Below are 22065 nucleotides of genomic sequence, written 5' to 3'. Positions count from 1 at the left end.
AGTTTTATACCCAGCTTCTCTGGCAGTGTTCAGGCAACAAGTGTTTGGCCATTAGAAGTTAAGTTTGCAAAGAAATGTTAAGCAATTGTTAGCAATTACATCTGTTATTGTAAGTGTAAGTGACTATTTATCATATGAGGTTTGTGAATGACTTTGGTGACACAGTGTGTAAACGCATTAATTCTGGGTGTTCATCTGAGAGCTGTGCTCTGACCAGCGTGATCTTTATGCTGCATCTTGGGCATAGAAAGTGAATGGCTTGCATTGGTAACACTATATGTGGTAGTAGCTTGGCCAGTGTGACTCCTAGGTGATGATTACTTCAATATTTTTCAAAAAAGCAGTTTTAATTCAGTCTGACTTGACACAAGCAGAGTGCAAACATCAGTGAATATTCATTACCCAGAAAGAGAATTGACAGTTCAGGGTGTCTACTCTCATTTTGGATTCTGGTTATAAAGCTGCTCATCCTCTTTGCCAAATACATTTCTCCTAGAGGATGAGCAGCAAAGATATTTGGCATAGATAGTGGCATAGGCACACCCACCTATGTGTTTTCTGTGGAAGCTATACACTTTTGTACCTACATGCATCAGACTTATTTTGTGCCTAGTTTTAAAAAGAAAATACATTTCAATTCAACAGCAGGAAAAGCATGCCACGTTTTGTTAGTATTGAGGACCTATACAAACAAATGATAGTAAGCATACTTGCATGTTTTACACTTTGTTATTTACTTGTAGACATAAGAAGTCTGTAACTACTGTTTGTACACTGTTAGGCAATGAAGTTTTTCATCTTCTTGCATTTTAATATTGCCATAGGTTACCATATTTCTGTAAACAAGACTTCTCTCTAGCTACCACCAAATCAAACAAACTGAAAAAAACCCGTGAATGGTGATTACTGGTAACTAGTAGCTTGTTTTACACTCTCCACTGGCCAGCATTCAGGAGATCAAAAAACTCTTTGTTTGAGACTGAGTTAAAATTGTTGCTTCTAGAAGCAGAAATTTTATGAAATGACTGCAATTTTGCTATGTTCTCAGTTACATTCTCCTTTATAAAGTGACTGCTAAGCTCAGGACTTTATTTTGGCATATTCATATCATGAAAGTATCCCCCTCAGATTTCAAAACTGCTGCCATTCCTAAAAGTAGTAACCACTCAAAGTCAAGATCAGCAGACCTTTAGAACACAATGCTATCAGAAGCCCTGAGCTGTTATTGAGAGGAGGTTGCTATAGCAGTATTTTGCTTCTTGTGAAATGCAATCATGAAAGCAGTGGGTCAGTGTAAGGTGGTGCTGCTGGCTTAACGGTGAATCTCCCATAGCAACTTAATTAAATTCAAATACATGGAGTGAAATATTGTCCACTGAGGATGCAGCATAAAAAGTGAAATAAGGTGGTAATTCTGTAGTTGGTGCTTTTATTTTTCTGTTTTCTGAATAAATTTCATTATTTAAAATAGATTTACTAGATAATGTGTTCCTGAAAGCTTGAGTGATGCTTTTGTTCATTTGCATTCCTGTAACCAGGTAGCCAGATTACTCCTCTTTGCTGTTTCACAGTAGTCCTTCAGAGTGCATTTGAGCAAAACTTGGAAAGGATGGGAGATTTTTTTGGTATATACTGTGTCCTTCCCCACAACCCTTCGAAGAAACCAAAAAAAAAAGGGGGGTGAGGAGGAAGAAAACAAGTGACAGAAGTGAAGTTATTTTTTATTTTTTTACTCTTTGGGGTTAAAAATACGAGGTCTAATTTCAGAAAAACTGCATGAAACCCCTGCAGAAGAAAAGCAGAGCTCATCTGCTCAGCAGTGTTGGTGTGAGGCACAGCACTGGAACTGTTGGTTTTCTTAGTGTGTGGGGGTTAATCAGCAGTTGGCTGACAAATTGCAGTGCTTCATCCTTGAGACAGGATGGTTTATTACATCTGAGCAGTTAGTCTCTGAGAGAGACCTTGTGGGTAACTGTGAGTCCTTAACTGGACTGAAGTGGGAAAAATGCTTGATGTAAAAAATACGTAAGGTCCCATTGTTGGCTTCTTGGAGGTATCTAAAGAGTTTTGGGAGAGAATATATGTGAGAAGTCCCATTACAGTTAGTCATATTTGATCTCTAGTATTATATTCTGCTTTTTGTTTATAGGTATCTGCTTACAAAACCAGAAGATCTTGGTCTTGGTATTTTTTAATCACCTGTTAAAGCAGCAGCTTGATTATTACCTGGGTATGACACTAAAATAGTAATTCAGTAATTGAGAGAAACAAAATCTGATCAAATCTGGAAAATTTGGTGAAGATTTCTCAATACCAAGTGACTGCTGCTTTTTCTTTTTTTTTAATAATGTTTGAATTTAGTGAAATATTGCTGAGTGACACTTTTGTTAGGTCATTTTTATAAATGTGGTGACGACTGTAAGGTTTTTGTTTGTTTTGGTTTGGGGTTTTTTCTTGTTTTTAATTTTACTTACCACCTATGTGGATCCATTTGTTTGAGATTCACGTGTTTCTCTGCAGTATGCACTCATTTTTGGTGTCTATGTTGAAAGTGTATATTGGAGCAGAGTGTTGCAGCTGAACACTCTTGTTAGGGGAAAAGATTCTGGTTCTGCCTCTTGTTTTGATCTAGCAGAAAGGCTGTAGCTGATTTTGTAAAGCATGAACTGAACTGCGACAGATGTGAGCAGCTCAGGCACTGGAAATAGGCATCTTAGAAACACGTTGATGTTTCTTCCAAAGCACAGTATATTGGCTGGTCAGAGTACAATTAAACTTGTAAGAGAACAGGCTGAAAATTGAAGTTTGTGGTGCATATCTTAGAGTCTGGAAGTAACATACCATGTTAGTTGCATTTATGAAAATGGCTACAATGAAATGACTGCTGCTTGACAGTGTTTGAACTAAATTCTGAAAGCCTATAGGACAGCTTACAGCTAAGCACAAATGCAACTATTTGTCTTCAAAGATAGAGCTCAAGTTTTCTGTTCCTAGCCTTTCCAAGACTATGTGGTTCCTTTGAAAGAAAACGAAGATCATGTCTTATTGGGCATCGGTAAGAAAGAATTAATAATTTTGACTTCCAAAAGGCATACTGTGATGCCAATTACACATGAGGCAATTTCTTTAAAAGAGGTTAAGGTAATTGACATTGCAGCCTAACTTGGTAAAGGATCAATCAATTATATCTATGTCAGTGGAGGGAGCATCTTTCAAACTGTCTCTAGCATACATTGGTGGTGTATCAGACCGTATCATGATACCAGGATTTTTCAGTAGTATATTAGCTGTTGTAGCAACAACAGTCTTGAAAATACTATCTGATAAAGCCATGTATGTGACTGAAAGTGAAACGAAACATGTGGAAATGTTTTGATACAACAGTGAGTTGTGGGGCTGGTAGGATAATATAGCCAGTACATATAGCCAATATAAACGGTACATTTAGAAACTGAAACTCAGGTGGAAAGGTGTTTCCAAGTTTTGCAGAAAGCTCCAAGAGCAATGTGCAAACATCAGCTCATGAGAAGCACGAGATAGAAAAAGATGATGAGTAACTAAGCTCTGCTAGTGGGAGCTGCTGTGCCAGGCGGAGACTGACATCACTGGCCTGTGGTTCGGTGTTGAGCTCAGAAAGAGCAGCCCAAATGGTGGCATTCAGACAGCCTGTACACAGACTTTGGTGCTGCAAAATGAAGATTTGCTCTGTGTGTGCAGAAAGGGTGGGATATGTTAGAGGGAAATGAACTGACATAGACACAGTTGTAAGATAAGAAGCTGGCAGATAGTTATCTCAGTAAAATCAGCATCTATTAATCAGGTTTTTTAGTTATTATGCCAAATACTTGTACTCCAGCCATTTAATCGTGTTGTCTCACTGCTTGTCTCTCTGTCCCAGCCAGGGAATATGAGAGCTACATAAGGGAATTGGGGCTAGTAGCAAAAATATCAATATTCACAATTAGCCTTGAGGATAGGACACTATCCTCAAAGTGTCACAAGGAAAGAAGTCCTGTCTTGCTCTGAAATGTGATGTATGTGAGATGTTAGTGCCCATATGTTCAAATCTCTTTTGTCAAGCAAGACCAAAAGGATTGGCCTGTATCTCAGTGTAGAAGGGAGCCACTTGGGGGTGATTTTGGTTTGTTCATCTGAAAGCCATATTTGCTTCAGTCTCTGCTCCATTTATACCATCTGGACAGAACATATGGTAGCTTAGAAGCTGACAGAGTGGAAGTTCTCCACCCTGAAATTATAGCTGATACTTCTTTTTTCTTGCCCCTGAAATGCCTTTTCCTTCTAAGGCGTTATTTGCACAGCATTGCTTGTGACAGCTGGAACAGGAGCCAGGTCCTCTGGCTTCAGACCAGCTTGTTCTCTGATGCTTGTTCTCTGATGGTGGGCAGCTGCATCAGATCCCGAGTCCTCTTCAAGGAACAAGCAAGCGACTTTGGCCACAGTTCATAATGTTAGGAGTGGTAGAGTGTATATTCTTAGAGGAGATTTTTTGGTAAAAAAAGAATGGTGAATTTGCCTATGATGTGGACAAGATTTAGGTGCTTAAAACTTGATTTAAATATATTTTTTTAGGTGTCTTAGTTATATATAAATAAAATTATAAATATATACATAAATGTGTAAATACACATGTATCTGGTCATGCACCTGTGTATATGAAATGTCTCCTGAGCACAGGATCATCTTGTATTAAACTAAGGAGAATTCCTTGTTGTAATTCCTGTATGAAAAAGAACAAACTCTCTGTCTCTACCCTAAATTCTAATTACTTTATATTACAATTAAGAAGTCATTTGTGGAAAAGCTGCAGTGAAATTTGGTTCTACTTGTTCTAGAAGGCACTGTAACTGAAAATTTGGCTGTCTCGTGTGGAGGTTGGAGCATGGACTTGCTGCTGGCTGCACCCTGGGCCCTCCTTGCCCACTGGGTGCGTACTCAAATTGGTCAAAATACTCATTACATAGACATCCAATGGGATTTTGCTATTGACTTCAGCAGGGCCTGGAGGGCTTCCAGTCAGTACTGTGTACGAGATCTGATGGAGCTGAAGTGCAGGCTGGGAGGTGACTGGGCTGTTGGGCATGCAATAAAAGGTGAAAGTGGGGAGGATGAAGAAGGATGGATATAGAGTTTGATGATAGCCAGAAATTTGTAAGTTGTCCAGAGCTGGTTTTACTGGGTTTTTTTGACTGTAAAAACGAGCATATATTCTAACCTGACTCATTTAACCTTATTGCTAAATATCATGGTCCCCTTACCCTGGATTGTTTTGAACTATTTCTAAAAAATTGTTCGTTTGGCAGCGTTGTTAAATGGCAATGTTTTTGACAGAAAAGCACACAGTGGGGGATAAGGAAAGAAAAGGAAATAGTTGTCAGTGGGGGAGAGGAAGAGAGAAAACAGCTAAGAGGGGTTGAATGAAAAAGAATGAATAGAAACAAGCAAACTCTGGAATCTCAGTAGTAGTTGGATGTGTAAATTAAAGAGGACTTCTAAGACTGACAATGTGAATGCTCTTTGAATGGGTGCAAAGTCCCCCACTTCTGTTTCTCACTTCTTTTTCCATGTGGCTTTTGCTTTTAGATTCTGTACCAAGAATCAGTGTTTTCATGGAATGGTTTTTGTTGGCAGAGACCTTTGAAGAAGCAGTGGCTCCTGGAGGGACTCTCCTGTTCTTGCTCTCTTCCTCAGATTGCCCTTTCAAGCATCTTGACTGTTATGGCTCTTTCCCCACACTCAACAAAGTTTGGGGATTATCTTTGCACAGGGTGCTTGCAACATTTAGTAGGATGCTAAAAGGGCACAACTCTCCTTGCTCCTTGTCTTCTTCATCTTTATGTTGGGACCTGGCTGCCTTAGGCATCAGATTTAGTAATGAGTCTTGTAGTTCAGTTTCGAGAATTGTAGTTCAATTTTTTTGTGCAGGAGGTTTCTTATCCTCCAGGATCTTTGGAGAGCCCCTGGGATCCCAGCCCTGTGAGTGTGATGGGCCAATAAGATGCCAAGAAGATGATAGGTTTTGGTTTTGCAGTATTCAAGAATGGAAGCAATAGGAGTGGGGCACAACAGGCTACTAGACCATGCTGCTAAACAGGAGGCTGTATGGAGACATCTCAGTTCTGATCACACTTGCCAGTGTTCGCTCCCCTCTCTTGGTGTCCTTTGAAAATAGTTAGAGATCTGTTTTATGTTTACAAGAGAGAAAAAACAAAACAAAACAAAACCAAAAAAATCCCAACACTTTTTCTTTTTCATTGAAGGGAAGCATTGAGAGAAACATTGAGAGAAACCCAATATCTAGTTGGAGAGAATGAATAAAAGAAATAAGCGGAAAGCACACACAAAAAAGGATTTCTTTTCCTTTCAATGTTTTGCCATATGTATTATTGCCAGACATTGTCATCCTCAGACTCAGCAACCCTGTACATTTTGAAAGAGAGTCTAGGAGGTGACAAATGAATGCTGTTACTGTTGGGCATGTGACAGTGTGAGCTGGGTATGTGTTTTTAAACATTTATAATTCCTTCCTGTTTTACCTGGCTGGTTTAGAAAGTGGATGCCCACAAGCCCATTATAAAGCTGCAAAAGTTTTTCTTTTCTGATAAGAGAAATCTAACCCCCTAACTTGTTTTTCCTTCAAGTACATACAACTTTCCCCCCGCCCTTAAACTTCAGGAAGGCAGGATGATGATAATTTTCCAAAATATTTTCCCTGATCTCCTAGTTACAGTGCCAGTGACCTAGTAGTGTCTGTCTTAATCTATTCTGTTTGCTCTGCCGGTGGTGAAAGACTTCTGCAAACCATGTTTGTGAGAGATAAAATTACCCATGCCAAATTTTTGGCAGTTCACTCTGTGTGACCAGGCAGCTACAAAACATTTTTAGTAGTCTGCCCTTTGATTTTCATGGTTCCACAGAAATCCTAGTTTAACCACGGATCAGTTTAAGGAACAGAACATAATGATCATAATGATCTTCTCTGTAAACCAGTGGGGCTGTACTGTACTCTGCAGAAAAATCTGGTTTTGATGTTGCTGTTTTGTTCTCTTTTTTGATTATATTCCTCAGCATGGTTGGTAAGACTTCAAAGTGGTGGGGTTTTTTTGTTTGTTTGGTTGGTTGTTTTTTTGTGTTTTGTTTGTTTGGTTGGTTTGGTTTGGTTTGATTTTTTTGTGATAGAAAAAGAACATAATCCTGCTGCCTCGAGTCCTACCTTTGTGCAGTTTTTGTTAGGTCTGTAAAATTATTATTTTTTTTTGTACTTACTGTTGTCATATCTTTTGCTTCTTTTGTTGGTGTTTGTTTGCTTTTGAGGTTTTTTTCTGGACGTATTTTGAGTTAAGTGTGGTTATATTGACACTAAAACTATAGGAAATAATTTAATGGTTACTGATAGATAAGAGTGAACATTACCTGCTAAGTGCTGCCTATCTGAGACAGTTGCAAGAATCCCGTGATTCAGGCTATGCAGATTTTTTCTTCGTGGTCATTTTTGTATTTTTCTGGCAGCTTTCAATCCTATTGTTCCCTTATGTATGCTTTGAGAGAGGCTGGGTGATCCAGCATAGCATCTCTAGTCCAGGAACTGCATACTTTTGCTTCAGTTTCTCTCCTTAACGAATTTACAGCAGGACTTTGGGTACGTCATTTATCTTCCCTCTGTAACTCAGTCTTTTGCTTGAAAGAAGTAAGAGCATAGAGAGCAAGGTAATAAAGAGGCACTGCAGTACTTGGGTGACTGGAGATGTGCAAATACTCTGACTGGTTGTGCCAAAGAAGCTCAGTTTGTGGTAAAGGATCCTTTTAAAAACTCATTTTTAACCAAAGGGTAGATGATATGAAAGTTGCAGAGAAAAATAATAACAGAAGAAAACTGCAGGGTTACTGCTGCAGCTAATGACTGTGGCAATTGTACTCTGCCCTTTTGGGCTGCAGCTTTGACATCTTTATGCTACTGCTTCTACTTTTGCAAAACCTTTGCATGATTCCTCTCACTAGGGAGACTTAATTTGGGGTTGATCTGTCAGAGTACTGCTGGCAACAACCTTTAAACAACATTTAAATGTAACAGTAGTTTATTTCAATAGATAAAAATTATCCTTTTCTTTTTTTTTTTTTTAGAGTGTATATAAACAACTAAATAGTTATTTGAAGACTGCCAAATAGTTAAGAGCTACAGAAGATGTGGGAAGTAAAGTCTTCCTGGGATGTGAGCCTGAACTGAGCTTAATTAAAAAGCTGTGGAGAAATCTGGAAGAAGCAACATTAGGCACTAAAACAAGCTTGTTCTTGTTTGTTGGAGTTTCCTCCACTCTTGATTTTCTGAGACATTATAATTCAAGTTAATCTCAAGAGAAAGACGGCAAGAAAAATGGAAAAGCTACAAACATATGCTGTCTGCCTTCCCAGAACTTGTTCTCTTCCTCTGCCTGAAATCCCAAACAAATTTGCTCAGCAAAATAATCCTTCAAAAAGAGGCTCCCATTCCCCCCCCAATGTTTACATAAGCTTTTTTGCCTGTCTTGTGCCCAGTTTCATTTCATGTTAACATAAATAAACAATCTGGAATATATCTAATGTCAAGTTATTCTTTAAATGTGAAATATAATCCAGAAATACCTTGTGAAAAAAAACAAGTTGTAGTCTTGAAAGTACACACAAGGAAACATTTCTCAGCTTTCCTCCTTCTTGAGAGGCAGCCTTCCCCTGAAGTCTTCACTGAAACATAGAAAATTGAATATTTAATTAGATCGTTCTTTGGTGAACTTTTTGGCATCAGAGGCTGCCAGTGTGAGTGCAGATTCAACAACTAAGTCATTGGCACAGCTGCAGTAAGAGTGAGGTCCAAGTAAAACTTGGGTTTGCTTTTGCATGAGGAGATGTGTATCCTCCCAATTCCTGCTTGCACAGGCCTCCATGGAGCCGAAATCAGGAAGACTAGCCCCTTAGTTCTCAGGCTTTTGCAAATAAACTCAAGGGAGCTTTTCATCAGGGTATTGGAAAAAAACAACGAGCTTTCCATCCACATTTGTGCGTTATATCCCAGCTAGTCTTTTGATGTGAATAGATACTGGTCAAGGAGAGCAGTTAGGCAAATTATTTCTTTATGTACTTTGTTGGAAGTACTTAGTGGTTGTTTCAAGGGTCAGGGCATACTGACCGCTGTCAGGTGAAAGTAGTATTAATGAGCTTGTTATCCTAAAGTGAGCTTGCTTGTTACCCTAGAGTGAGCTTGGTGTTGTATAAAAAGGAAAAAAAAAGTTAATATCTACCATCAGTCACGAACCAGACATCAGAAAGGTCCGAGTTGGAAGAACGCTGTGAAATTCTGACAGCAGGACAGTGAACTGGACAACATGAAGAGTTTGAGACAAAGCCTGAGATAATGCAGTGTGTATGCCCACAGGGTCTTTGGAGTTACATTTATGCAGAATTAGGCAGAGGTCATGTTTTTGCCTCACTTTCGTAAAGATTTTGATCCTTTCTTTATCCCAGTCTGATAGGTGTTTTCCAAGGATCTTGTAGCACTAGTATAGTTTTTGCAAAGCTGTTTCTCTTAATTTTTTAAAGATATGTTGCTTTTTAGTTTATTGAAGAAACAAAATTTAAGTACCACCACTTACTAACAGTTACTTTTCAAAAGAGATACCTATAGCTGGTAGCTCTTAGTAGGATAATGCATAATTCACTGAATATCACAAAGATCTTTTTAGCATGAAAGCATTATTCTCATTATAGCTGTTCTAACTGTAGTTGTCGCCCTGATTTTGAAGAAAGCGTTAAGAGAACAGTCTTAACAATTCATTTAATAATTCACATTACAGTTAGAAATATACCTGCTGGGGAATAGTAAGGAGGTAATTATAAGTTTAGATAGCATGGTCTTCTCTCAGTCTGAATGGTATGCTGTAATACTGTGATCCTATGTGCCTTGTCTGGGGTTGATAAAAGGGTATATCCATGTGGAAGTAAGTGCAGTGAAGCAGAAAAACTCTTGAACTGAAGTCTAGCTTAAAGCAATCCAGAAAGCAGTGCATACAAACTGTCTATGCTTTCCCTGTAGGCTGCCATGACTGTAGAGTGTTTCAGTAAACTTGTTCTGTGTAGAACAGCGTTTTCAGAGACTGTAGGGTGGTCTGCTGCTCCCAGCAGAGTGTCTGTGAAGGCAGCAGCTGTTCTGTCTTCCTTTCCAGGATAGTGTCCCAAGAAATTCCACAAGTAAGTCAATGAAAAATTGACCCAAACTTGTAGTACTGTTTGTTACATTGTATTTTTCATTAATATTTCTGTTATCTGTCTACACAACACCTATAGAAGACACTTGTTAAGGAAAAAGGTGTCCCTAATGTGGGTGAGTTTTGTCATCAGCTATTTGAATGGAAGAGTGAAAAATGGAGTGTGAGGGGATGGGTGAATGGGAGGTTTGTGGGCTGGGGATCAGGGCCATTTAATTTCATGTCAGAATGTGGCTAGGTTTGATACCTAATTCACCCAGGAGTGTGCTTTTCTGGGTGTGCAAAATTTGCTGCTTTAAACTTGTAGTTAGAGGAAGACATCATGCAATGCTGAATGCAAATGATCCTTCACCTTATTCAAACCTGTGGCTTCATCAGGGTTGAAATAGTAGAAAGCAGGTGTATACTTCATTAATGTGTATAAATACCTGAAGGGTGGGTGTCAAGAGGATGGAGTGAGGCTCTTCTCAGTGGTGCCCAGCAATAGGACAAGAGGCAATGGGCAGAAATTGATGCATAAGAAGTTCTGCCTTCTGAAGAAGAACTTATTTACTGTGCAGGTGACTGAGCACTGAACAGATTGCCCAGAGAGCGGTTGTGGCGTCTCTCTCACTGGAGATATCCAGGAACCATCTGGATGCAATCCTGTGCCATGTTCTCTAGGGTGACCCTGCTTGAGCAGGGAAATTGGGCCAGGTGACCCACTGTGGTCCTATCCAACCTGACCCATTCAGTGAATCTCTTTGCAGGCAGTACAAGAAACCCCCTCTTCCTCCTTCACCTGCCCTGCTCCATGCCATTCCCAGCGCTATTCCCCTCCAGGCGATGTAGGATGGGTAGCGTGCCACAGGTTGTTACTGAGGGAGATGGGATCCACCAAATACTGCCATAATGTCGGGTAGTGATGATGGGCAAGTGACTGCTTGCCTGGATCTTTTGGGATCTACTGCTGAACAGTTTAAATCCCACACTGTCACGTTACTTGTGGGAGGCTTCTTTCTTATAGGAAAATAATGGGCCACTTCCTTAAACTAAATATATGAATCACCCATAAGAAATTTAGCAATAAGGAACATCGTAAAAACAAGTGGAGGATGTCATCTACCAAGATCTTAAGGATCTGGGCTTGGTTCTGTGTTTTTCAGTGATCACTTTGTCAATGATTTGGGAAAGGAAGGGGGAGAGAATAGCAATGTGGCAAAGTTTTTCTGACTATTCCTGTATAAACTTTCGTAAGAAATACCTAGGTCTTTGGCAGAGAAGTGAGGTGGTAAAAGCAGTAAAAAAGCAAGGTGGTAAAAGCTGTATGTGACAAGCCATCCTACAGGACCTATGAGGCTGTTGCCAGCTCTAGTCTGCACAGCCATGTCATCATTTTTGGGGGCAGATGGAAAGAGTATTAGAGTTGGAGGACGCTTGGTGTGTAGGATCTGGTTGGTAGTGTTTTGCTTTCAATTGCCTTTAGTTCACATTCGCTGAGATTTCAACATGATTGTTAACTCTGATGTGGAGTAATGCAGATAGTTTGGCTCATCCTCTCTGTGGGAATAAATGCTCTAATTAGTAAGAACAGTGGAGTGAAGAAGGTAGGAAAACCACATGTACCTGTGGACCACAGAGGCTGATGGTGAAGGTCACCTAACCCTTTCTACGCCATCTTACCTTGTCAGAGCCTTCTCAGTGCCTTGGAAAAGGATTGCAGGCCTTGCTGGGCGTGGGGCAGAATCAAGCTGGGGCAAATCAATTTCATCTCTAATATCAGGGGAGACCCTGCCTAGAGCAAACTGAACAGGGTGTTTTTGGCAGAGCTGTTGCTCAGGCAGCTCTCATCCTAACTGTGACCAACAATAACCTTCCCCAGTCCCATTTCTGGGGTTGGTAACCCCTTTTCTGTCCCTTCTCAATCTGGGGGGGTGCACTAGGCCCAGCAGGGTTGTCTCCTTCTGATCTGCCTGAGAGATAGAGCTGCTAGCCCATGATTTAACAGTGTGGGGAGGAGGAGCTCACTTGCTTGGTAGCATGGCGCTGTCCGGTGAGCGTGCTGGGGAGGCAACAGTGCTTTTCCATAGAGACTGCAGATGCTGGTGACATGGCTCTGCTTCCTTCCGTCTTGCCACAAGCCACAGGAATGGTCAGACAATAAACAATAGACTGGGCTATCTCTGAAAAACATTTAGATTTTATGGATGTGTTTTGGCAAGCATTGGGTGAAAGAATTTAAGGCATTACATTATTTATCAAAAGCATTAGCCTTAGTACACACAAATCCCCCATTTATTTGTTATCTTCACATCTGTACCTTGGTATATATAATTGAAAACATTTTTTCAGTGGCAAGTGAGGTTAATAATTTTCAGCTAGAAAGCACCTTTTATCTCGTAAGCAGACAGATCTCTGTGGCAGCTGCTTGCAAATGCCCTGACTTTGGAAAGGAAGAGTGGAAGGTGAAAAGTGAGTTGGATGATCCTACGAGGTGCGAGAATGGGGAAGCACAATATTTTTAGCCAAAGACTGTAAGGCAAAGCCCTTCTTTGTGGCAAAGAACAGCATGATGTCTTTCACAGTTGTATAAAGGAGTTTTACAGACAAGGAAAAAAAAATTTTTCACAAGGCCCAAACAGAGCAAGTAATGTGAGTGATATTCAATTAAGCCTTCAGAAATAGGGGTTAAAGTTGATAATTTATCTGTACTTTCAGACTGCCATTGACAAATTCCCATGCAAGATCCCACTCAGGAAAGATTGCAGTAAGCAGGTGAAAAGCCTAAGACAAGAAATAGATGATAAACGGCGGGAGTAAATGATTAGGCTTTTATCACTGTGGAAATTTAGTATATGGATTCTCCAAATATTGTGTAATAGGGCTGCTGTTGAAAAATAGTTTAACAATCCTTAATTACTCATTTGTGTTAGAATGTTGTAAATGAATGCAGCTGGTTTAAGGGAGGGAGCAGACAACAACTGAGCAGTCAGTGAAAACATCTATGCAGTGTACAGAGGTCATTCAGCAAAGTAAATGTCCCGGCATGTAAAATATTTTAATGCCATTAAATACACTGGGTGCATTTCTGCATGGTGGGTGTTTCGTTCGGCTCTAGTTATCCCTCCCTGGACTAAACAGAAGTCCAGGAAGACTGATGGGAGTGAGTTCTTTTACTTGAATGTATAAGTGAAAAAAGCCAGAATTGGTTAATTTACAGAAAAGATGTACAAATGGAGATACTACAGAAGTAAGCAAAATTTACCACTTCTCAAAAAGTAGAATAAAAGAATAGTTGATAAAATTGAAAAGTGAGAAATTTTAAAGCTCGTGTAAAAAAACCATCTCTCTCTTAAACCGCTATTTGTCCATGGAGCACTGCCATTTGTGCATGTCTGAAATGAAGACTTTTATTCTGGTTGGCATTAAATATATCCAGCGAGCAAGAGAGCACACTTGTGTAAGGAGAATTGCTGTGTAGAGGGGAAGTCTGTTGTGTTGGGGCAGTTGGGAAGACATTCCTTAAGCGAACAAGTTATCCAACAAATACGCTGTCCTTTCCTTTTCTCAGACTGTGACCATGATGGGAGGCAGGCGAGTGCCTTGGGTGGTGTGCAGATGGGAAGGTGTACGTCAGTGCCTGCGTTCCTGTATGCCCAGGAGACTTATCAGTACAATTTAACCTGACATTCCAGGGAGTAGAGATATTTTGAAGTGGATGATTAAAGCATGGATTTATATCCTCCGTGTATTTTCCATTGTCTGCTGTAAGTCCTGGGGCTGTTAATTATATATATATATCAATCAAACAAATTCTATGTGAGTGTCTAATATTTAAAGTGAAAGTCTAAGGCTTCCAGCGTCTGGGGGGAATTATTCTTTTCAGGCCTAACAAAGCTGGCAGAACCTCAGTAAAGGGAAGAGCAGAACAATGATGTGTTTTCACTGTGTTTTATGTAATTTGTGCACTTTATGAAGGGCTTATATAATTATTTTATCCCTGAAAATATGATAGATATTTTTCTAATGGGTTTTGAATTAAATTTGCATTTGAATTGCATTATTTTCTTTCAACAAATACGCTGTTATCTCTGACTGAAATATGGATCAAGGAATCACTTGAAACATAATACAGAAGTAGTGCTGCAGACCTTAGCAGCCTGAAAAATAATTGAAGTAAGGAATGTTAACAAGCTCAAATGTCATCATCTTCCAAAAACTGACATTTAAGCTGATCCACATTCCCTCTCCTCCTTTATGTGGAATACAAAACCGCATACATTGTGGGGTAGCTAAAAGAAATGTTTGCAGGAGTTGGTTAAGAAACAGTGGACATGTTATTTTTGTATTAGCACATATGAGCCTGTTTAAAAAAACATGTAATTTGTGTAGAGTAAAGATGTTGGGGGAAGGGATAATGAGTTCCTTCTGAATACTAATTGCCTACAAGTTGTTCGGGGAGACTGAACTGAATGGAAGATTTGTTGTAAATTAGTCACTGGCTGTATTGTGCATTGCAGTGAGGTTAGAGCAGCGCTGTAAAGGTGCCAGCTCTACAAAATCCTTATGATTCACTGTCTAACTTGGTGACTGTGTGAAGGAAAATATACTGTGCAGACTAAATATTATTGGAAAAAATGCTCCTCTAATGAAAGTGTAATCTTTCTTCACGACACTTAAGCTTTAAGCTCATTTGAGCTTAAAAGATGGGAGCAACAGATTTTGAGTGGGTTATCTCTGCTTTTCCATCTGCAACATCCCAAAGTCAGCCAGCTTTATAAACACTGACAGGAGGGGTATTGCTCTGCACTTATATAGAGTCAGTAGATTGATTAGTCCTCTTAGTTTGGTGTTAATCTTTGCCTTCTTTAATTCCAGCATTTTGCCTGTCCTTAATTTGAGATCTTCTAAACCCCACTTTTAACGTGGAAACAAAGCTTTGCAGTAGTTTGCTTTTGAGAAGTATTTTCTCATTCCTTACTCTGCTTCTGTTGTTTTCATTTACATCAAAATGGAAAGGTGAGTTAATGATTCATTGGCACACAGTGACCTTTCAAATAACTCTGGACCACAATTCAACGGCTCAGCTCATACTTTAACCTCCTTGCTTCTGCCTTGATATTTGCAGCCTCATCTGTCTACATGCCTGGGCGCCTGAAGAGAGCAAACATTTACAGCTTCTCCCTCCCCTTTGTTTAGTGGGCAATTTGATCCTTCTTTGTCCATTCCTTTATTTCACATCACTCTTAGGCTTGACTTGCTATTGAGAACAACAAAGTGCAACTTTGGGAATCTTCTCTCTGTTTATTTAGCACAAAAATGGACTCAGACTCTGATTCACCTTTTAATTACTCTTGGCCTTCCTTACCTAAAATGAGGATTCGAAGAAGGGCATCCAAACCAGGTAGAAAAAGTTATCTTCTTTTAAATGACTCTTGCTTTATAGCTCTACCTCCTTTTCATTGTCTGATTCTGTGCAGGTGGCTGTAAACAGCTTGTGTGAGGTAGATTTTCATCCTATCAAAAGTCCACCTCACTGTTTCTTATGCTCTTTTAGATAATGGAGTTGGAATGTTTTTAAGTAAAAAGGAAGTATTTTCTACAGATTGTGTACTGTTCTTTATAACAGTTTGTGTTTCTTTACTCTCTTAAGGCTTTTTTCCCCCCTTTTCGTTGTATGTGTAGCTCTCACTGAACAATTCTGACACCCTGAAGCTATATGGCACGGCAGTGGCTGCAAAAAGCTCTGCTGGTTGCAGTTATTTTCATTTAGGGAGAATTTGGTAATTCAACTGTCCTCAACAGCTAACAGGATTTTTTTTTATTATGTACAAAAATCTCACCAGAATGAAGAGAAAAAATTTTTGCTATCTGCAAAAGAAAAGGAAAAGGGTCAGTTTCTAGTTTTGGTGGCAGGGTCAGTTACTGTCTTGGTTAGACATTATCCTTCTTTATGCAGAAGTCTTTGGAGGTTAGCATTATAAATGTTGTTAGTATGCTAAAGGGGGTTTTAAGGAGGCTGAAAGGCACTGACTAGCAAGTTATTGTTAGGAAGAATTATGACTGGAAGCTTTAATGGGGAAAGACAAATTTTTACTACATTTAAAAGAAGAAAAATGAAGAGAAAGAATTGAAAAAAATATAATTTGTACTTCTCTTCATAGAACTGGTGGTTTTTGTATTTCAGAAAGGGAAAAAAAGCAAGTTGGAGAAGTAAGATGCATCACTGTCATTAAACTCAGTAAGCCAAGAGAATCATGTTTACACAGACTTGAGACTTTGACCTACTTTTTAGAGTGAAATATGTGTACAGGATGCAGGTTTTAATGTGCAAGACATTTCCTCAACTTTTTACATTTATCCATGGGGAAATCCAATATTTTCTCAGTGCATAGGAGTTTCTGCATTATATGTGGATGCACATGTGATTTGCAAAGAAGATGAAATGAGTTGCAAGTTGCACAGTGTGTGTTCTTTCCATTTCTAACAAGGACTCATTTTGTCTGTAAATGCTGTAGCTGTGCACCCATCCTTCATTCAGTTTTGTTTAGACAGCTTTTTTTTTTTTTAATACTTAACATGTTGTAAAGAACTGGATAGAGATGTGGTGTTTTCATATTACAGCATTGCACCTTGTTTTCCATCCCTGTTAATCGCATTCCAATATATGTGGCTTGTATGTACAACTGAGCATATCTGTGGAGTTGTTGAAGAAAGAAAGTGCTTGTTTTAGTGGTAAAGTTCAAGGGTTCACTTGAACCTTGGAGGATTGAAATTCTGGCTGCCCATGGGGTGGGAGAAGTGCCTCTTCAAGAAGACAGCAGGCTCATGATCTAAGCTCATGATCTATGTTTTTTTCTGGTAGGATCAGAACATGCCCAATTGATCATGGCATGCAGGTGTGGGGCACATAGCTCATGGTTGCATTTCTGTCATGTAGTGGCTCAGGTCTCAGTGAACAAGAAACTTTCCTGCACCGCTGGAAATGGTGCAGGGTTCTTCCAGCCCACTCCAAAAGCCATGAAGTCGAGTACCTGTGCTGGGTGTTCCAGCTAATCTGGACAACGAAATTTCAATTACCTCCCTTCCCTGCTGAAGCATCAGGCTGTTGGTTTCCTGGCCCGTGGTTGCTCCTCATGGGAGGCAGGGGAGCTGTGCAGACTGTCCCACTCTCTGGAATGGAGAGTCAAAAATGTAAAGTATCGCACTCCATTTTGCACCATATGCATCAGTGTTTTCAGATTTTAACTTCCTTGTGTGGTGCAAGGTCAGCTTTCATCCCTGCTCAGGCACCTTCCAGACTGGTTGGCAAATCCCTCGCCCTTCCCCTGAACTCCTGGAGGCTGTCAGGAGCCAAGCGCAGGTTCACGCCTTTGGGACACACGCTGCAGATTACCCACTTCCTGCTGAAGCTGCTGTGCATGACATATTTAAAGAGTAATTGGGCTCAGCAGAGAATGTGGCCATGACTCTGTCTTAGTGATTAGGCTAGGGAGAGGACCTAGTTTTTTCCCTTGCTGCAAGACCCTAAATGCATTTATTTTGTTATTTTATGTGAAATTGCCACAAGGCACCTTTCTTCTCCCCTGCCTTTGCTCTGCATAGTTCTACCTATTCAGAGGCAGTGACTCTCGGAGCCTTTTTTGGGGTTTTAAAAACCTTTAGGAGTGCTGAGAATATCTGTCTCTGACAAGTCTGTCCCACTGCATGGGGAGTTGAGAGCTATACACCAAATCCACTCATGCAGAGTTGGGAAGTGAAACCAAGAGTCTCATATCCACAACTTTATTTGTTGTGCTGTTGCATAAAATGAGACACCAACTTATTTCTGTTTCTATATTCATTTGTATAGTAGGTCAGGTGCCTTCTTCAGGAAGGGAGTCAGGATTGTGAATCTCATTTTGGAAATGGATGCTTTCTTACAGCCCGCATTTAGGTGACCAAGATCAATGTCAATGATTGACAAGTGCCATTATTCTTAGTGGATACTTTTGGACCGCATCTTGAACATGATGGCATAATTTTCTATCATCTGTATGCCTCATCTTCCTCATGCAGTACATAGGAAACACAGTGCTTTGGTTTCTGCTTTATAGATTTAAGACAATTAAATTTCATTTTTATGACAATAGCACTTTAATGTCCACCTTGCTTTACCTTCCATGTGGTGTTATTCTTATGTACTTGCCTAATTTTGTTGTCATGGGTAGTTGCACTGTCTGAATGAAGACCTAAAACACCTGAATTAGGGGTGCAGATCCCCCATTGAAACTGGTTGTATGATCCACATCTACAGATATGCGTGTCTCTTCAGTTGTCCCCTTGCTAGGAACATGTGGACTTCTTTTGTCAAATTCGGGTAACATCTTCTGGATTTAGAGCAGTATTTCTGCAGTCCCACATGATCCATGTGCTTAACTGTCTGTGTTTCTCATTGACTTCCAGTTATATATTAACCCCTGCTCAGATTGCTGGGGGTAAATATGATGAGCTGTCTGAAAACTATTCATTGTATCTAGAAAAGGTAATTTGTAATCTCTTTCCTGGCTCTTGGCTTGGTCATGTTGATGAATTTCACTGCTGTTTTGTTGTGTTCTCCCATAGAAAGATTTAAGTTTTGATTTTTGTGAGAAAACAGTGAGTGTTATGTTCTTGCCGTTTTCTGACACAGGTCATTCAAGGCTATACATTTTCTTATGCCAACATAAAGCATGCTTTAAATTATTGCTATGATGAGTATGTGTTTTTTAAAGTTAAACTATAAAGCATAAAAAGTTAAAGTATAAGCTTTTGTGCCTGGTAAAATGTGCAGCATTTGCCGTATAACTCCACAACATTACAAAAGATGTAGAGAACTGCAGATGGTCACTGTAAGATCAAGAGAACGTGTAGTCAGCAGGGTGAGCTGGAGAAAGTTAGTGAGGCTGTAGGAATGCAGTATGTGATACAGACGTTTGTGAGAGTTTTGTCACTTTTTAACCTATGTGGGCCTGTCTGGTGAAAATAAGTTACTAGCACAGTCAATGTGCAATTAATATTGCTCTCCTCTGCATTCAGCAAAGTCTTTAAATACTTCTTGTGCTACAAAGTTAGTTTGATGTAGTCATCCCTTAACATATGTTTGAAATGGTGGGGGGAGAGTGGGAGTAAGGAGGTACAGTGGGGTGATATTGCCGTTGGATTCAATGATCTTGAACGTCTTTTCCAGCCTATACTATTCTATGACTCTGTGAAGCCCAAGATAACTTGCTAGCTTTTGTCTGTTCGTTTTAAACCCCAATGAATAAACCCCATTTAGATGTCTCACTTTTAACAATAGACTAACTGGAGTATTGCCAGGAAAACATATGGCATTTAACAGTGATAAGCTGTAAAGATCTACAGACCGAAAATACTGCAGATAACATATTCTGATATAGTTTGTTGTATTTGCAGTAGCTTTCTCCAGAATTTGTTACTTAGGCTGTTACTCTCTTAAAGAATTTTAAAATAATATAAAATGCATTATTAGAAGTTGCTATATATATATAAATCAAAATCTGAAGTAATAGGGGGATTTGTATTGTTTCTAGTTTGGTGTGTGTAATTAATTGAGCAGTTAACTAAGTGACTGTGGAGACCCAACGTGGCAACCCTCAAGGGGAAGTGAGCATCCAAGATGCTCATAGATGCTTATGGTCAAAATGGCTGGAAAACCTCAGAGACTCCACAAAAGCTTACGAAGTTTTATTAGTAAATTACAATCTTGTCATGAAATTGTTGTAAGCTAGTTCCTGATTTCCTCCTATAAGTGCATAGAAGTGAGTTTTGGGTAAAGGAGTAGAGTGTAGGGGAAGAGAGAGAGGGAGATGAATGAAAGAGGGGGAAAGAAAGGAAGGGAGAAAGAGAAATCAACAGTCCTGACTTCAGAATGGATCCAACTGATGGGATGTCCAGGTTGTGGGGATTCTTTTTTATAGATAGGTTTTTCCCCACCCTGGAGCTAAGTTTCTTACTTTCTATGCAAATTAGTTATCATGCACAGTCCATTCTTCTAGACCTTTCTGGAAATGGATGGGAGGGCTTTGGGGTTCTTGGGCGGTCTTGATCCTCCTCTATGGTCCATATCTGTTTCTTAACCTCATTTCTGCATCTGCTCTGCACTGTATTGTGTTTGACTCCAGGATCCAGAATATTTGTTCCAGAAAAGTGTTGCCCTACTTCCTATGGCCCCCCTCTCCAGCCACATCCTGTTCTGTCTCACAGTGGTTATTACCAACAATCCTTGGTTGTCTCCACAACCATCCAGCTACCAGTGTTTGAGAGACACACATCAGCCCCTTTATCTTCTAGGCTTCTACACCCCAGCAGTGGCGACTCTTGTTGAAGTCAAGAAACTGCCTCCTTAGACTCAGGTTTACACCATGATGAGGAAATCCCTGATATTTGGGCTGTTTTTCAGGGATATACATTGAAAGTTTGCAACCTAGCACTGGAGCTGTACATCACCCTTACCAGCTGTACCCAGTGGGTTTATACACAAGTGGGAACACAGGCTGGGGTAGGTAGTAAGCATAGAAGAAGAAATGGAGAGCCTCACATTTTTTTCTGTGTGGTTTTTGGTTTAAGACCAACGCTTGGAAAGCTTTACAGCTTACTGTTCTTGGGCTTTATGTGATAGCATCTTAAAATTTAATAAAAACTGCAGTGTGTAGCACTGTAGATTTGGCCATAGTCTGGGACTTTTTTTTTTTTCAAAGCAACAAATGCCCCAGACTGTAATAAGTGTAGTTTCTAATCAAATTCTGTTTCTTCATTATGAATTTTCTTGCAGTATAGTGGCTATAAGCATCTTGGATAGCCTTTGAGCAACTTGATTGGCAGGGGGATTGGACTAGATGATCTTTAAGTTCTCTTTCAACCTAAACCATGCTATATGGCCCTGTGATCTTCCAAAAGCAGTTATGTTGCTTTAGGAATATGGTGTGGGGAAAGTATTTAGAGGTATCTTTTCCTTTACATCTTTGCAGAAAATAAATTTCTGATGTAGACTAAGAAGGATTTGTTAAATAATATTCAATAACAGATAAACTTGAATTAAGTTTATTGAGAGTTTTGATTTTAGATATTTTTCTGGGTATGAGACTTTTCTCTGTCACATCATTCTTATGCTAGTGTGTCTCAGTTCACTTCCAATTGCTATGCTTGACTTACAGCATTTTAAAATAGGCAAAAATTAGATTACGGTTGTGATTTTTTTTGACCTGTTTTCACACAGTCTAGAATAAGACTGGTTTTGACTTTGTAAAATTTTGCTCTTTTTGCAATCAGAAGATAATCCAGCTCAAATGCTGAATTGGTGCATTCTCTTCATACTTACAAACAGCTTTAAGAGAAGTGGGCCTGCAGAGCAGAGGATTTCTGCTGCTCAAAGGCATAAAATATTCAGCCCATGCAGCTTTTTATAATATTTGTATTAATGAGCACACTATTGAAAACTAAACTCTGGACCTCTTTTAATGTTTCTGGTGAAACTGATCAGTAGCAAAAGCAGAGCAGATGCAGCATCCATCCCAAGCATCCTGTTCATGGTTCAAATCTTGATTGATAGCAGTCATTCTGTGCAGGCAATATCAGTAGTATTTTATTTATATCCATTTTGCAATTTTATTGGTGTTTCTTCTTTTAACAACAGTAATCTGATTTACTGGTTTAAGATTAGTATTTATGTGGCTGCTAATAGGTAGAATGCTTTAGGGGAATCATTATTTGACTGAAATTGAACAGTATTTCAGTCATATAATGTATCAGATGTTAGATATTTAATGTATAATAATTATGCATAGTTCATCCC

At 39.5% G+C, this 22065-nt stretch overlaps 1 protein-coding gene across 10 annotated transcripts in view; it reads left to right on the top strand.

The window, feature by feature from the left end:
- ARHGEF28 (Rho guanine nucleotide exchange factor 28) overlaps window positions 1–22065 on the top strand; it is a 109753-nt gene that overhangs the window by 32672 nt on the left and 55016 nt on the right. For 7 of the 10 annotated variants that reach the window (XM_032676551.1, XM_032676558.1, XM_032676553.1 and 4 more), the window contains exon 1: window positions 15351–15636. The exons of the other annotated variants lie outside the window; for them this stretch is intronic. In XM_032676551.1, coding sequence (XP_032532442.1) covers window positions 15552–15636 — 85 coding nt within the window. In that variant the 5' untranslated portion in view covers window positions 15351–15551. Of the gene's footprint in view, window positions 1–15350; window positions 15637–22065 lie in introns of those variants that run through there. 10 annotated transcript variants of the gene reach the window in all.

The sequence above is a fragment of the Chiroxiphia lanceolata genome, chromosome Z (genome assembly GCF_009829145.1).
Source record: "Chiroxiphia lanceolata isolate bChiLan1 chromosome Z, bChiLan1.pri, whole genome shotgun sequence".
Classification (NCBI taxonomy): Eukaryota; Metazoa; Chordata; class Aves; order Passeriformes; family Pipridae; genus Chiroxiphia; species Chiroxiphia lanceolata.
The sequence above is the reverse complement of the archived record's forward strand: the minus strand, read 5'-3'. Positions and strand labels throughout refer to the sequence as shown.